This window comes from Danio aesculapii, chromosome 22, assembly GCF_903798145.1.
Source record: "Danio aesculapii chromosome 22, fDanAes4.1, whole genome shotgun sequence".
Classification (NCBI taxonomy): domain Eukaryota; kingdom Metazoa; phylum Chordata; class Actinopteri; order Cypriniformes; family Danionidae; genus Danio; species Danio aesculapii.
In genome coordinates, this window is record NC_079456.1 from 1,581,972 (window position 1) to 1,598,979 (window position 17,008).

Sequence of the window (17,008 nt, forward strand, 5' to 3'; positions counted from 1 at the left end):
GGTGTTTTGGGAGTCTTGGGGAATAATCTGGGTGTTTTGAGAGTCTTGGGGAATAATCTGGGTGTTTTGAGAGTCTTGGGGAATAATCTGGGTGTTTTGGGAGTCTTGGGGATTAATCTGGGTGTTTTGAGAGTCTTGGGGAATAATCTAAATGTTTTGGGAGTCTTGGGGAATAATCTGGGTGTTTGGGAGTCTTGGGGAATAATCTGGGTGTTTTGAGAGTCTTGGGGAATAATCTGGGTGTTTTGAGAGTCTTGGGGAATAATCTGGGTGTTTTGAGAGTCTTGGGGAATAATCTGGGTGTTTGGGAGTCTTGGGGAATAATCTGGGTGTTTGAGAGTCTTGGGGAATAATCTGGGTGTTTTGAGAGTCTTGGGGAATAATCTGGTGTTTTGAGAGTCTTGGGGAATAATCTGGGTGTTTTGAGAGTCTTGGGGAATAATCTGGGTGTTTTGAGAGTCTTGGGGAATAATCTGGGTGTTTTGAGAGTCTTGGGGGAATAATCTGGGTGTTTTGAGAGTCTTGGGGAATAATCTGGGTGTTTTGAGAGTCTTGGGGGAATAATCTGGATGTTTGAGAGTCTTGGGGAATAATCTGGATGTTTGAGAGTCTTGGGGGAATAATCTGGGTGTTTGAGAGTCTTGGGGAATAATCTGGGTGTTTTGAGAGTCTTGGGGAATAATCTGGGTGTTTGAGAGTCTTGGGGAATAATCTGGGTGTTTTGAGAGTCTTGGGGAATAATCTGGGGGTTAGGGTTAGGTTTTTTTAACAAAGGTCAAAATAACAACAGCATTATTTTAGAAGATGTAAAATAAGACTTTTGTGTCTCCAGAATGTGTCTGTGAAGTTTCAGCTCAAAGTACTTTTCAGATCATTGATTATACCCTGCTGAAAATGTCAATTTTTGGGTCAGAGGAAATTGTAACTGTTTCTGCGCCTGTGCCTTTAAATGCAAATGAGCTGCTTCTCCCCGCCCACTCTCAGGTCATTTCAGAGAAGGATAATCAGGGTCAAATAGGAAGATAAACACAGGAAAAACATAGTGTACACGCAGGATAAAGCCTCATTCAAACTAGGAGCGACTCTTAGCGGCAAAGTGACAAGCGACCGTTCATTTCAACGTAGAGAGAGCGACCTCCGTCAACCTCCGTCTACACGAATGACAGCAATCGTTGGCGACCAGGTGAGCGTGTCGAGCAATGTGACAAAGTTGAGAATCCTTCAACTTGATGCCAATGAAGAGCGACTTTCTATAGTGATAGCCAATAGGAGCACCAGTAGAGCATCTTCTCACATCTCGCTCAAAGGCCGTGTGTATTCTCTGGGCAGTAGACCTACACAGACCTGCTTTTGCAGCTACAAAGTCTCCGCTAGTGTGAATGAGGCATTATATATACTGCTTCTTGAAGTGTAACTTGACCACAGAGAGTTGAACAGATCATTTAATTCGAGTTTCTTAGCAAATCCTGTCTTGTGGACATGTTTATACACGTTACTATGAAGACATGTTAACACACCTGTCAATCAAGGTTTGTGGGCGGGGAAAATTGCATGTGATTTGCATCCTATTTTAATGTCAGGAAGTTATAAATGAGATTTATTGTGTTTCTATCACTCTAATATGACTGTGGACACACTATACTACACACACTTTGAGAGCCCTTTAAGATAATTGGACTAAATGCACCGCTGGGAATAAGCGTTGTTACACTCATATGAGGAGGTTATTTTCTTTACTGAAGCCTGGGTACGTTCTCTTGTTTCAGTGTAGCTCTCTCACTGCACTGGCAGGTCATTTATTTTTGCACAGTGTGTGTGTGTTGTATGATCTTTGTTTGTTTTGAGGGTGTGTGTGTGTGTGTCTGAATGTGCTCCACAGATGTTGGATGAACAATGTGACCCTGGGCCGGCAAAACTCTCTCTCTCTCTCTCTCTCCATTGTGTGTGTGTGTGTGTGTGTGTGTGTGTGTGTGTGTTATTTGTGTGTCTGCTCGCCCCACGCTGAGCTCCAGCACACAACAAAAGCGTTTTAAGGGTTTTGAGCAGGATTTCGGTCACATGAGATGCTGAAATCTTCCTAACACAGATTAGACGGATCAGCACTCAAATCATGAGGCCTCTGGAGCAGTGCAGAAGCAGCGGTTAGAAAGCTGATTTCACTGAACTACACTCACCGGCCACTTTATTAGGTACACCTTACTAGTACCGTGTCAGATCCCCTTTTGCCTTCAGAACTGCCTTAATCCTTCATGTCAGAGATTCAACAAGCTACTGGAAATATTCCTCAGAGATTTTGCTCCATATTGATAGCATCACACAGTTGCTGCAGATTTGTCGGCTGCACATCCATGATGCCAATCTCCCGTTCCACCACATCCCAAAGGTGCTCTATTGGATTGAGCTCTGGTGACTGTGGAGGCCATTTGAGTACAGTGAACTCATTGTCATGTTCTAGAAACCAGTCTGAGATGATTGGTGCTTTATGACATGGTGCGTTATCCTGCTGGAAGTAGCCATCAGAAGATGGAGACACTGTGGTCATAAAGGGATGGACATGGTCAGCAACAATACTCAGGTAGGCTGTGGTGTTGACACCATGCTCAATTGGTACTAATGGACCCAAAGAAAATCTCCCCCACACCATTACACCACCAGCCTGAACCGCTGATACAAGGCAGGATGGATCCATGCTTACATGTTGTTGAGGCCAAATTGTGAGCCGAGCATCCGAATGTGGCAGCAGAAATGGAGACTCATCAGACCAGGCAACGTTTCTCCAATCTTCTATTGTCCAGTTTTGGTGAGCCTGTGTGAATTGTAGCCTCAGTTTCCTGTTCTTAGCTGACAGGAGCGGCACCCGGCGTGGTCTTCTGCTGCTGTAGCCCATCCGCCTCAAGGTTGGACGTGTTGTGTGTCCAGAGATGCTCTTCTGCAGACCTCGGTTGTAACGACTGCTTATTTGAGTTACTGTTGCCTTTCTATCAGCTGGAACCAGTCTGGCCATTCTCCTCTGAGCTCTGGCATCAACAAGGCATTTGCGCCCACAGAACTGCCGCTCACTGGATATTTCCTCTTTCTCGGACCGTTCTCTGTAAATCCTAGAGATGGTTGTGCGTGAAAATCCCAGTAGATCAGCAGTTTCTGAAATACTCAGAGCAGCCACAACCATGCCACGTTCAGCGTCACTTAAATCCCCTTTCTTCCCCATTCTGATGCTCGCTTTGACCTGCAGCAGATCCTCTTGACCATGTCTACATGCCTAAATGCAGTGAGCTGCTGCCATGTGATTGGCTGATTAGAAATTTGCGTTAACGAGCAGTTGGACAGGTGTACCTAATAAAGTGGCCGGAGAGTGTAAGACTAAATCTGTCAGGTAAAAAACATTTTAGTTACCTGAAACAAAATGAAAAATTCACAGTAAATAAAAAACAAAACAGTCACAGAAGAATTAGCTGAAATAATGTTAAAATTAGCACTCAATCTGTGGTGTATAATCTGACCCACGGCTGTTTAAAGAGATGCCAGTAGATGGCGCCAAACGCTTCATTCAAGAGCAGGATTCTAAACCAAAACATCTTTTGTATATAAACATTAAACATCCACCCTCCCATTTCCCCTGGGATTCTCCTGTATTTTCCCATTTTATCCCACTATCATCTCGTTTATTATTTTCCTGCATATTTAATCTTACGATGAAGGATGCCAATAAACCTCATCAAGGAGCCGATCCTCTCTATGCACATAGTAGCGCCGAACTACAATCGAATGCTTTCAGTATAGATCTGTGCATTCTTTAAGAGACAGCTCTGTAGTTTAATGTACTCAGAGGAAAAATCTAAATGAGAGACACACTTTTACACACTCTCATGTTCACAAACATCATCAAGCTCTCCTCTGCTTGTCATTTGATTCAATAATGCTGGATGTGTTGTAGATCTCAGTACTCTCAGTAAATCCCTGCTGCACTCTTGAGTTTCTGACCACCGTTTCCTGATTTGACTACTTTCACGCCCTCTTGTGGTCAGATATGGAAATACACTGCATGTTTAGAGTCATGCAATACACACATGCATGATGAGTGTTTATTTTGCAAGAAAGCTGAATTACCAAAACTCGTCAAACTCTAATGAACACACTCATAATTCATTATAACTGTGAAGTGAAAACATGTGAACACCACGTTTGGACACTGAACACCATTCAGATCAGTTTGTACAATCAGTGAATCGTTTACTAGAGACTCACCCTGAACGAATCATTTTAACCATTCAATAATTTAGCAGAGAGTAGACTCGCTCAGAATGGATGCTTTGAATCGGTAAATCATTTACTGGAAATTTACTCTGAGTGGGATGTATTTTAATAAGTCAATCATTTATATAAAAACTCATACTGAATGGGTCGCTTGAATCAGTGAGTTGCTAACTAAAGACTCTTTCCAAACCATCATTTTAATCAGTGAATCATTTACTGGAAACTCAATCTGAATTTATCATTTGAATCAGTGAATCATTTACTGAAGAGTAGACTCAATCTAAATGGATAATTTGAATCAGTGATTCATTACCTGAGAGTAATCTCACTCTGAACTGATCATTTGAATTAGAGAATCGTTTACTGGACACTCACTCTGAACTGATCATTTGAATCAGTGAATTGTTTACTGGACACTCACTCTGAACTGATCATTTGAATCAGTGAATCACTTACTGGACACTCACTCTGAACTGATCATTTGAATCAGTAAATCACTTACAGAAAACTTACTGTAAATTGATCCTGTTAATGAGTGAATCATTTACTGGAGACTCACTCTGAATGAAAATCATTTGAATCAGTAAGTTGCTAACTGGAGAATTACTCTGAATGGATCTTTTTAAATTAGTGAATAATTTACTGAAGAGTAGACTCACTCTAAATGGATAATTTGAATCAGTGAATCATTTACCTTAGAGTAATCTCACTCTGAACTGATCATTTGAATTAGAGAATCGTTTACTGGACACTTTCTCTGAACTGATCATTTGAATCAGTGAATCACTTACTGGACACTCACTCTGAACTGATCGTTTAAATCAGTGAATCACTAACTGGACTGTCACTCTGAACTGATCATCTAAATTAGAGAATCGCTCACAGAAAACTTACTGTAAATTGATCATGTTAATGAGTGAATCATTTACTGGAGACTCTGAATGAAAATCATTTGATTCAGTGAGTTGCTAACTGAAGAATTACTGAACGCATAATTTTATTCAGTGAATCATTTACTGGAGACTCACTCTGAACTGATCATTTGAATTAGAGAATCGCTTACAGAAAACTTACTGTAAATTGATCATGTTAATGAGTGAATCATTTACTGGAGACTCACTCTGAATGAAAATCAGTCTGAATTGGTCATTTAAATCAGTTTGTTACTAACTTTAGACTTATTCTAAATGGATCATTTGTATCGGTGAATCATTTACAGGAAACTCACTCTGAATGGATAGTTTGAATCAGTGAATCATTAACCTGAGAGTAATCTCACTCTGAACTGATCATTTGAATTAGAGAAACTTACTGTAAATTGATCATGTTAATGAGTGAATCATTTACTGGAGACTCACTCTGAATGAAAATCATTTGAATCAGTGAGTTCCTAAGTGGAGAATCACTGAACGCATCATTTCAATCAGTGAATCATTTACTGGACACTCACTCTGAATGGATAATTTTAATCAGTGAATCATTTACTGGAGACTCACTGAATAAATCTTTTTAATCAGTGAATCGTTTACTAGAGAGTAGACTCACTCTGAAAGGATCATTTGAATCAGTTTGTTGCGTACGTTAGACTTATTCTAAATGGATAATTTTAATCAGTGAATTGTTTACTGGAGAATCACTCTGTACAGATAATTTTAATCAGTGAATCGTTTACTGGAGAGTAGACTTACTCTCTGAATGGATCATTTTAATAAGTGAATCATTTACTGGACACTCACTCTGATCGAATCATTTTAATCAGTGAATTGTTTACTGGAAACTCACTCTGAAAATCATTTGAATTAGTGAGTTGCTAACTGGAGAATCACTCTGAATTGATCTTTTTAATCAGTGAATCGTTTACTGAAGACTAGACTCACTCTGAATGGATCATTTTAATGAGTGAATCGTTTACTGGAGACTCACTCTGAAAATCATTTAAATCAGTGAATCGTTTACTGGAGACTCACTCTGAAAATCATTTAAATCAGTGAATCGTTTACTGGAGACTCACTCTGAAAATCATTTAAATCAGTGAATCGTTTACTGAAGACTAGACTCACTCTGAAAATCATTTAAATCAGTGAATCATTTACTGGAGACTCACTCTGAAAATCATTTAAATCAGTGAATCGTTTACTGGAGACTCACTCTGAAAATCATTTGAATCAGTGAGTTGCTAACTGGAGAATCACTCTGAACGAATCTTTATTGTACAATACTTTGTTTTGGATTATAACGAAGTAAAATCTGCTTGTACTGAAGCGAAGTAAAAAGACTTCATTACCGTGCCCACTACTGATCAATTATCAGGTAGTTTAACCCTTCGTGCAGGTTTGTCCTGGTTCTCTCCTGACACACTGAATCACGGCCATGTTGTGTAATTAGTTCAGTGTGTGTTACTGCTGCTCTGAGATCAGTTGTGTTGAGTGTGTGTCGAGTTGTTTCACACCATGACAGATGATTCCAGATCAGTGTTGAAGAGGGTTAAGAAGATTATGAGTGTGTTCAGAGATCAAGAGACACACACACACACATAGAGAGAGAGAGAGACTGCGGTAAGAAGAGCTTCACGCTACATTACAGTTGTTATAGTGTGCTGTTACCAGTGTGTGTGTGTGTTTGTATGTGTGATGGTGTGTGTTTTATGAGCAGATGAATGAATCAGGCCTGTGTGATTATGCTGGAATATTGGGAGACAGTGACGACAGTGATGACGGTAGAAACACACCATTATATTTACATAGATTTTACGCTAGATTTTTACGTCTTAAGAAATAATGTGTTTGTCCACAGATCTAAACCTAGCCAAGCAGTTAGCGGCTTCCTGGGAGAGTTTATCTATCATGGACAGACTGGGATTGAAGAGGTAAAAACACATTGAAACGCACAGAGACACTATCAGGCTGCTAATGCTAATGCTAACAGGAAGTGTTTTTTCAGCAGTGCGGACATGACAGAGCAGGAGGTGGAGGTGAGTCTTTTTTTCTGTCCGATACTGTTTTTAAATCTGCTGTAAGTTTCAGTTTAGTTTTATTTCACATCATTAAGTAGTTAATTTAGTTTCGTTCTTATATATTTAGTTTCAGTTTCTGTTATCGTAGTTCAGTGTCGGCCGGGGTAAAGTTTAGTGTTGACGCTTTACATTCGCTCTTGTGCAAATCTCAAAAAAAATTTCTTTTTCGGCTTAGTCCCTTTATTAATCTGGGGTCACCACAGCGGAATGAACTGCCAACTTATCCAGCATATGTTTTTACACAGCGGATGCCCTTTCATACAACACCCATACACTCTCATTCACACACAGGGCCGGCGCGTCCAACGAGGCGACCTAGGCGGCTGCCTAGGGCGGCAGAATAGTGAGGGCGACATAGCCCTACCCCACTTCCACAGGAAACATCCATACACACTCATTCACACACACACTACGAACAATTTAGCTTACCCAATTTCCTCTATACCTATAGTCTTTGGACTTGTGGGGGAAACCGGAGCACCCGGAGGAAACCCACGGCAACACGTGGAGAACATGCAAACTCCACACAGAAACACCAACTGACCCAGCTGAGGCTCAAACCAGCAACCTTCTTGCTGAGGCGATCGTGCTACCCACTGCGCCACCGTGACACCCATTATTTAATTTCAGTTAATGAAAATGTTTTTAGGGGCAGCACGGTGTGTCAGTGGTTAGCGCTGTTGCCTTATAGCAAGAAGGTCGCTGGTTCGAGTCCAAACACATGCGCTATAGGTGACTTGAATAAGCTAAATTGGCCGTAGTGTATGAGTGTATATGGGTGTTTCCCAGTACTGGGTTGCAGCTTAAAGGACATCCGCTGTATAAAACATATACTGGATAAGTTGGCGGTTCATTCCACGGTGGCGACCCCTGATTAATAAAGAGATTAAGCCAGGGGTGTCCCTCTCGGTGCTGGAGGGCGGGTGCAGATTTTAGCTCCAACTTGCCTCAACACACCTGCGCGTATGTTTCTAGAAAGCCTAGTAAGAGCTTGATTAGCTAGCCCAGGTGTGTCTGATTGGGGTTGGACCTAAACTTTGCAGGACACTGGCCCTGGTTTTTTGACTGATAGTTTTAGTGTTTGTTTACTAAAGTAACACTGTCGTGCACACACAGAGCGCGTTTACCCAGTTTGCGATGGGTTTTCACTGCGACCAGTACACGCTAACACAGCGTCTGCAGGCGGAGCGACACGACCGTATCGTGGCGGAGGAGAACCTGCAGAGAGAACTGCGGCAAACCAGAGACATGCTGCAGGTACAACACACGCATGCACACTGCCTGAGGGGACGGGGTTGAGGGAGCATTGAGAAGGCCTTGTGGGAGTGTTTGGCGGTGTATTGGGGATTTGTGGGAGTGTTTCGGGGGTGTACTCGAGATGTTGTGAAAGTGTTTTGTGGAGTGTTTTGGGAGTGTTTGGCGGTGGATTGGGGATGTTGTTGGGAGTGTTTCGGGGGTGTACTGGAGTTGTTGTGGAAGTGTTGTGGGATGGATTGGGGATGTTAGTGTTTTGGGGGTGTATTGGGGATTTGTGGAAGTTTTGGGGGTTTTATGGGAGTGTTTTGGTTGTATATTGAGAGTGTTGTAGAAGGGTTGTAGTAGTGTTTGGTGGTGTATTGTGGATGTTGTGGGAGTATTGTAGAGATCTTGTGGGAGTGTTGGGGTGTATCAGAGATGTTGTGGGAGTGCTGTGGAGATCTTGTGAAAGTGTTGAGGGTGGATTGGGGATATTGTTGGAGTGTTGGTGCTGGATTGGGGACATATTGGGGATGTTGGAAGTGTTGTGGGGATGTTGTGGGAGTGTTTGGGGGTGAATTGGGGATGTTTTGGGATTGTTGGGGGTGTTGTGAACGTGTATTGGGGATTTGTGAAAGTGTTGTAGGAATGTTTGGGGATTTGTGGAGGTGTTTTGGGGGTGTACTTGAGATGTTGTGGAAGTGTTTTGGAAAGTGTTTTGGGATTGTTGGGGGTGGATTGGGGGTGTTGTGAAAGTGTTTTGGGGGTGTATTGGGAATTTGTGGGAGTGTTTCGGGGGTGTACTCGAGATGTTGTGAAAGTGTTTTGGGAGTGTTGGGGTGGATTGGGGATGTTGTTGGAATGTTTTGGGATTGTTAGGGGTGGATGGGGGGATGTTGTAGAAATGTTTTGGGATTGTTAGGGGTGGATTGGGGGTGTTGTGAAAGTGTCTTGGGGGGTGTATTGGGGATTTGTGGGAGTGTTTCGAGCGTGTACTCGAGATGTTGTGAAAGTGTTTTGGTAGTGTTGGGGGTGGATTGGGGATGTTGTAGGAATATTTTGGTAGTGTTTTGGGGGTGTACTCGAGATGTTGTGGAAGTGTTTTGGTAGTGTTGGGGGTGGATTGGGGATGTTGTAGGAATATTTTGGTAGTGTTTTGGGGGTGTACTCGAGATGTTGTGGAAGTGTTTTGGTAGTGTTGGGGGTGGATTGGGGATGTTGTGGGAATGTTTTGGTAGTGTATTGGGGATGTTGTGGAGATGTTGGGGGTGTATTGGGGATTTGTTGGAGTGTTGTTGAGATGTTGGGGGTGTATTAGAGTTGTGGAAGTGTTTGGCAGTGTATTGGGATGTTGTCGAAGTGTATTGGATATTGTTGTTGGGGTGTATTAGGGATGTTTGTGGGAGTGTTGGGGGTTGATTAAGGATGTTGTGGGAATGTTTTGGCGGTGTATTGGAGATGTTCTGGGAGTGTTGGGGTGGATTGGGATGTGGTAAAAGTGTTTTGGGAGTGTTGGGGTGGATTGGGGATGTTGTGGGAATGTTTTGGGGGTGTATTGGAGATGTTCTGGGAGTGTTGGGGTGGATTTGGGATGTGGTAAAAGTGTCTTGGGAGTGTTGGGGTGGATTGGGGATGTTGTGGGAATGTTTTGGGGGTGTACTCGAGATGTTGTGGAAGTGTTTTGGGGAGTGTTTTGGTAGTGTTCGGAGTGGATTGGGGATATTGTGGGAATGTATTGGGGATGTTGTGGAGATGTTGGGGGTGTATTGGGGATTTGTTGGAGTGTTGTTGAGATGTTGGGGGTGTATTAGAGTTGTGGAAGTGTTTGGCAGTGTATTGGGATGTTGTCGAAGTGTATTGGATATTGTTGTTGGAGTGTCTTAGGGATGTTTGTGGGAGTGTTGGGGGTTGATTAAGGATGTTGTGGGAATGTTTTGGCAGTGTATTGGAGATGTTCTGGGAGTGTTGGGGTGGATTTGGGATGTGGTAAAAGTGTTTTGGGAGTGTATTGGAGATTTATGAAAGTGTTGGTGGAGTGTTTTGGTGGTATATTGGGAATATTGTGGGAGTGTTTTGGAGTTGTATTATGGAGTGTTGGGGGTTGTAGTGAGGATGTTACAGAAATGTTGAGATCTTTTGGGAATGTATTGGGATTTGTGGTAATGTTTTGAGGGTGTTCTGCAGATTTTGTTGAATGTTGGGGTGGATTTGTGATGTGGGAGTGGGTTGGGGGTGTATTGCGGATGTTGTGGGAGTGTATTGGAGATGTCGTGGAAGTGTTGGGGGATGTTGTGTGAGTGTTGAGGTGGATTGGGGATGTTGTGGGAATGTTTTGGCGGTGTAATGGGAGTGTATTGGGGATGTTGTAGGAGTGTTGGGGTGTATTGGGGATGTTGTCAAAGTGTGTAGATGTTGTTGTAGTGTTGGGGCTATATTGTGGATGTTGCGGAAATGTTGTGGATATGTGGGAGTGGACTGAGGATGTTGTTGGGGTGTTTTGGGGGATTTTCTGAGCATTTGTAAATCATTGTGAGAAGGTTAATGGAGGGTTTATGGAAGTATTGGGATTGTATTGTGAGACATTATGAAAGCGCATTATGAATGAGGGTTGTGTAACATTTTAGAGCATAATGACAGGATTAGTAAGGCAACATGAGAGTGTGATGAAGGAATTTTAGGTATATTGTGACAAGGCTTTAAGAGCATTGTAGGATGTTATAAGTGCTCTGTGAAAGGGTATTGGTATATTGAGATTTTAGGTACATTCTGAGTGGGTTATGACAAGTTTATGAGTGTAGGAGCTTTGTGAGGGGGTTTGTAAGATGGTTTCTAGAATATTGTGGGATGGTTGTTAGAGTGTTGAGAGGAGGTTGTGGGAGTGTTATAAATGCAAGTAAGGTAAGAAAATAATCCCCATGCCCTAAGTTCAAAATGATGACTTACGATTTCTGAGTTAAAACTTTTGAAATAATCCAGGTGTTGTATGAGCGCCTCCCAGAGGTGGACAGCAGAAACATGATTCAGCAGATGAACAGCAACCTGCAGTCGCTGGAGAGCAATGTGGACAATGTTGTCAAAACTGCAGAGATGCTCGGAGCTGCACACCAGGTACTTCACATCACAAACACTAACCAAAAATCTCTTTCTAGTAAATCTGTACCCATGTGTTGTGCATCAGGAGGCGCGAGTCAGTCACGCGGTGGAGCTGATGTCTGTACACCTGGAGCATCTGCAGAAACGCCACGCTACAGAGAGTGAGGAGATGCTGGAGGTCAGGAAACTGCTGCACAGGAGGACAGGGCGATTATACAGCGACTGCACGGGTCAGTGCTGCCCCTAGTGGCTTGGAGGACTGCACATCCCAATATTTCAATAGACCTGTAGTGTATAATCAGAGTTTTCCTCTACAGATGACAGAGAGCTGTTCAGATATTCATCACAACAGGTAACTGACCACGATTTTTAACTATTGGATGCATTTCAGTACTTAAGACTTTATCATGCATATGTAAAAGGTTAGTCGGGTCAGCCTTTTGTCACTGCTTTCCATATAATGTTGCTTTTTTGGGATTTTTGTAGGGCTGGGACAATAAATCGATACATTGCAATTCGAGAAATGATTCTGCATGGATTCTGAGAATTTTCTGACGCATTGCGATTTTTCTATTGAATTGATTCTGAGCAGATGTATGCTGTACAACAGCCATACAACCTCTAGTTCCTTACACAAACCGCTCACATAAAATAATCATTAATAAAGTTAGGAAGATATAGCGATGTTAAGAAGACTAGAAGTTAAACACTAGCTTAGAGCGCCGTCTGCTGTTAAACACTAGCCTAGAGCACCGTCTGCTGTTAAACACTAGCCTAGAGTGGCGTCTGCTGTTAAACACTAGTCTAGAGCGCCGTCTGCTGTTAAACACTAGCCTAGAGCACCGTCTGCTGTTAAACACTAGCCTAGAGCACCGTCTGCTGTTAAACACTAGCCTAGAGTGCCCTCTGCTGTTAAACACTAGCCTAGAGTGGCGTCTGCTGTTAAACACTAGTCTAGAGCGCCGTCTGCTGTTAAACACTAGCCTAGAGCGCCGTCTGCTGTTAAACACTAGCCTAGAGCGCCGTCTGCTGTTAAACACTAGCCTAGAGCGCCGTCTGCTGTTAAACACTAGCCTAGAGCACCGTCTGCTGTTAAACACTAGGCTAGAGCACCATCTGCTGTTAAACACTAGCCTAGAGCGCCGTCTGTCAATCAGTCAATTGCAATTCATCAATTTATCGCCTCAGCCCTACTAAGCATCAGTAACAGCCATTGTTTCTATCGTAGCCAACTCGCCGCAGGGTTAGCATCACCTTACTCCCGACTCAGTCTGAGGTGTGTATTTGAGCATCATATTCCAGCTTTCATTTCTGTCGATGAGGTGTTTGAATGTGTAATGTTTGTATGTGTCTCTGCAGATGAAGCAGTTAGAAACTTTATTTCTGGACAACTGCAAATCTAAAACCCCTGATGAACAAACGGACAAGCGGTAAAACCCTGCATAAACAAATCTGTGAAGTAACACCGATTGACTAAATAGTCTGACTGTTTCCTGTTTGCGCTGCTCAGACAGGAAGATTCTCCCTTCATCAGTCTGAGTCAAGATGATGATGGCGACAGCAGTGTGTTTCAAAGGTAAAATCAGTCTTAATATAAGGACTCGTAGTAGGCTAAAATAGCATATCATTATACACTCAAAAGCGACTTTATTAAGTACACTTTACTAGTACTGGGTCCGACCCCCTTTTGCCTTCAGAACTGCCTTAATCCTTCATGTCAGAGATTCAACAAGCTACTGGAAATATTCCTCAGAGATTTTGCTCCATATTGACATGATAGCATCACGCAGTTGCTGCAGATTTGTCGGCTGCACATCCATGATGCCAATCTCCCGTTCCACCACATCCCAAAGGTGCTCTATTGGATTGAGCTCTGGTGACTGTGGAGGCCATTTGAGTACAGTGAACTCATTGTCATGTTCAAGAAACCAGTCTGAGATGATTGGTGCTTTATGACATGGTGCGTTATCCTGCTGGAAGTAGCCATCAGAAGATGGATCCATGCTTTCATGTTGTTGAGGCCAAATTCTGCCCCGAGCATCTGAATGTGTCAGCAGAAATGGAGACTCATCAGACCAGGCAACGTTTCTCCAATCTTCTATTGTCCAGTTTTGGTGAGCCTGTGTGAATTGTAGCCTCAGTTTCCTGTTCTTAGCTGACAGGAGCGGCACCCGGTGTGGTCTTCTGCTGCTGTAACCCATCCGCCTCAAGGTTGGACGTGTTGTGTGTTCAGAGATGCTCTTCTGCAGACCTCGGTTGTAACGAGTGCTTATTTGAGTTACTGTTGCCTTTCTATCAGCTGGAACCAGTCTGGCCATTCTCCTCTAACCTCTGGCATCAACAAGGCATTTGCCTTCACTGGATATTTCCTCTTTGTCGGACCATTCTCTGTAAACCCTAGAGATGGTTGTGCGTGGTTGTGCCCAGTAGATCAGCAGTTTCTGAAATACTCAGAGCAGCCAGTCTGGCACCAACAACCATGCCATGTTCGAAGTCACTTAAATCCCCTTTCTTCCCCATTCTGATGCTCGCTTTCAACTGCAGCAGATTGTCTTGACCATGTCTACATGCCTAAATGCATCGAGTTGCTGCCATGTGATTGGCTGATTGGAAATTTGCGTTAATGAGCAGTAGGATAGGTGTACCTAATAAAGTGGCCGGTGAGTGTATATCATCATATATTCATACTCAACCTACATGCATGTGACCAATTTTTTGCATTCGCCAGTGTGACACAGGTCTCACCATTGTGTCGCCGCCGCCTTAATTCTCAACTCGAACCAACAGGAAGTTCATTTGAGGGGGAGGAGCCAGCGAAAGGGGAGGAGCCTAACACTGAGCTGTACGTGTGCGTTCAAGCATTTAGTACTGATGCACTGACTGTAATTTTATCGGCCGATTGCAATCTCTGATTTTTAGGAAAGCTTGACCTGCCGATAACGATTTTTCCCGATAACGATTTTCTTGCTAAGACCTTTTTATTATAATAAAATACTACTAATAATCATAACAATAAATACATTTCCCAAAAACTGCATTAACAATACAAACAAAGCTAATAATTTCCCCACTGTCTATAACCATATACGTATAGTAATTAAATTAAATAGTAAATAAAATTTTATTATAACAATTCTTAATATGTGTAACTTTGTATTATTGTTTTATACATAGCTGTCTAATTTTCGGGTAAATTATTTGCTGACTGATGTTTTCCCACTATAAACACAATGACTGAATTTGTTTTACTGGCGCAACAAAAATTTTAAAATAGTGAAATTAAACGTTTACTATGACTGAAATTACATTTTAATTCGTTAAGCTGATCGCATTAATCGGTTAATCATTAATAAGCAGAGATGTCATCTCGAGTGTGGTGGAAACGATCTGTGTTGATCATTTGACAGATATGATTACGTTTATTGTGCTAAATGTTTTTGTAGAGTTGTCATGGCTGCAAATCGCGAACATAACGACAATTTCAGCTTCACGCACTTGAAAAAGAAAAAAGTTCCTGCGGATAACATTATATGTGCCTGTAAGTGTGAGTGCGACAACACTGTGCGCACCACTACTAACAGACCGAACTGGCTGCGAAATATCGTACGATTTTTAAAGGCGAAAAATTATGCGATTACGCTACTTGGCTGGTCGATCAGTGCATCTCTATCATTTATCATAATTTATGCGCATAATTACCACACTGATGTGCAATATGATATTTTGCAGATGTCTCACTGCAGATCGGCGCCCCCTGCTGCCCTGGAGGTCTTCATACGGATGGATCGTCAGAATTATATTCATTCTAATAATGCTGATGATAATAGCGCTTTTATATTAATTTGTGAATATCAGTATCCGTACAAATGACGAATGATTTGACATCATTTAATTTGAAAGCACTAATTATGTAAAAGTGACCATCGCTAATGATTTATGAATTATATGAATTAGAGATTTGTGTGAATGTAGATCCCTCTGTTTCCTGCAGGCGGCGGTATTGAGCTGCTCATTTACTCATTAGCAGATGAATTTAACTGGATTATAGTGTTAAATTCACTTTAAGCTTTGTCAAGTGCATGTGTGTGTCCTGAACACAGAGTGCAATTAAATATTCAGATTTAATATTGTCCTGAAACAGGTGCACGACTATAGCAGCTGATTAATGACAGTGATTAACAGTATTTATATTCAGAGACACTGAGAAGCTTCAGGCGGACTGATCGATGATCTGCTCGATTACATTGCTCAGCTAATAAATGCATTTGTATTCATTTCTGCAGTTTAATGTGTGCTGTGAATGAGAGAAATATACCCATATAATTGAGGAGTAAAGGAGGAGAGCGAGCCTTTCATCTTCACGGCTTCTTCTCGGAATAAATCAGCACTTCTGTTTCCTGTCCTGTGAATTTTAGGACATCCTAAACCCCGCCCACATCCTGCGTCATAGCCAATCAGAGTTCAGAATGAGAAATGAGATCAGGAAGCGCTCTTAATTTTCTGGTAAGGCCAATTTAAGTGGATTAAAGCAGCTCACATGAGCTGAAAACGTTCCTTAAACTAACATCTACCACTGATGAAGACGGATGATTAGTTAGGATGAATATTCACTAGTGGAAATCTGAAAAATTAAAAACAAACTCAGTTTATTAAGTACATGACGGACAAAAATGGGTGTTTAATGCGAATATATTTAACTATTATAAATGTTTAATTAATCGCGTTCAGTAATCATGATTTTTGCTGTGTTAATTTTGTAAATAATATCATTCAGAAGGTCAGGATTCACACTTGTTGAACGTAAAGTAATTATTTAACGAGTGCAAATCACGACCTTCTGAAATGTTTAATTAACGCATTTAAATTCTGTTTAATATGATATTATTTGTATATTATTTTGTTATATTTTATATAAAATACTTCAGATATTTTGGGTATCAAAGTGGGCATGGAAAAAATGCAAAATTTCTAAACTAGGATCGGTTGATAAATAAGGAAAATTATGATGATAATAATAATGCAAAACAAATATATATCCTTATAAATGTATGTTATATTTAATATATTAAATAATATTCATAATATAATAGTTTTTTAATATATATATTTAAGCTATTTGTTATTAAATTAAATAATAATTAGTGTACATCTGACTTCGTGATCCGCTTTTTATATTAAAAACATTAACAAAATGACAATAAAATGCCAAAAAACTAATTTCAAACAGAAATTAAAAGTCTTTTAATTAATTATGATATTTAGGCAACTGTATTAAAAGATATATACTAATTTCATATTTACTTTCTATTTATCACCAATTTTTAAAATTGGTATAATTAAAATGTATATGTATACATTTGTATATACATTCATATACTTTGCATGTGTATGACTGAAGATAATGCAAATACG

At 41.3% G+C, this 17,008-nt stretch overlaps 1 protein-coding gene across 1 annotated transcript; it reads left to right on the forward strand.

The window, feature by feature from the left end:
• Positions 1–6,352: 6,352 nt before the first annotated feature.
• Positions 6,353–15,949, forward strand: si:ch73-352p18.4 (inositol 1,4,5-triphosphate receptor associated 2). Its single transcript, XM_056447982.1, has 12 exons — positions 6,353–6,970; positions 7,048–7,120; positions 7,195–7,225; positions 8,384–8,524; positions 11,480–11,611; positions 11,682–11,826; positions 11,914–11,948; positions 12,825–12,872; positions 12,956–13,026; positions 13,107–13,172; positions 14,325–14,438; positions 15,326–15,949. The coding sequence occupies exons 1-12, from the start codon at positions 6,907–6,909 to the stop codon at positions 15,435–15,437; spliced, it is 1,032 nt and encodes a 343-aa protein (XP_056303957.1). The 5' UTR covers positions 6,353–6,906; the 3' UTR covers positions 15,438–15,949.
• The last annotated feature ends 1,059 nt before the right edge of the window (positions 15,950–17,008 follow it).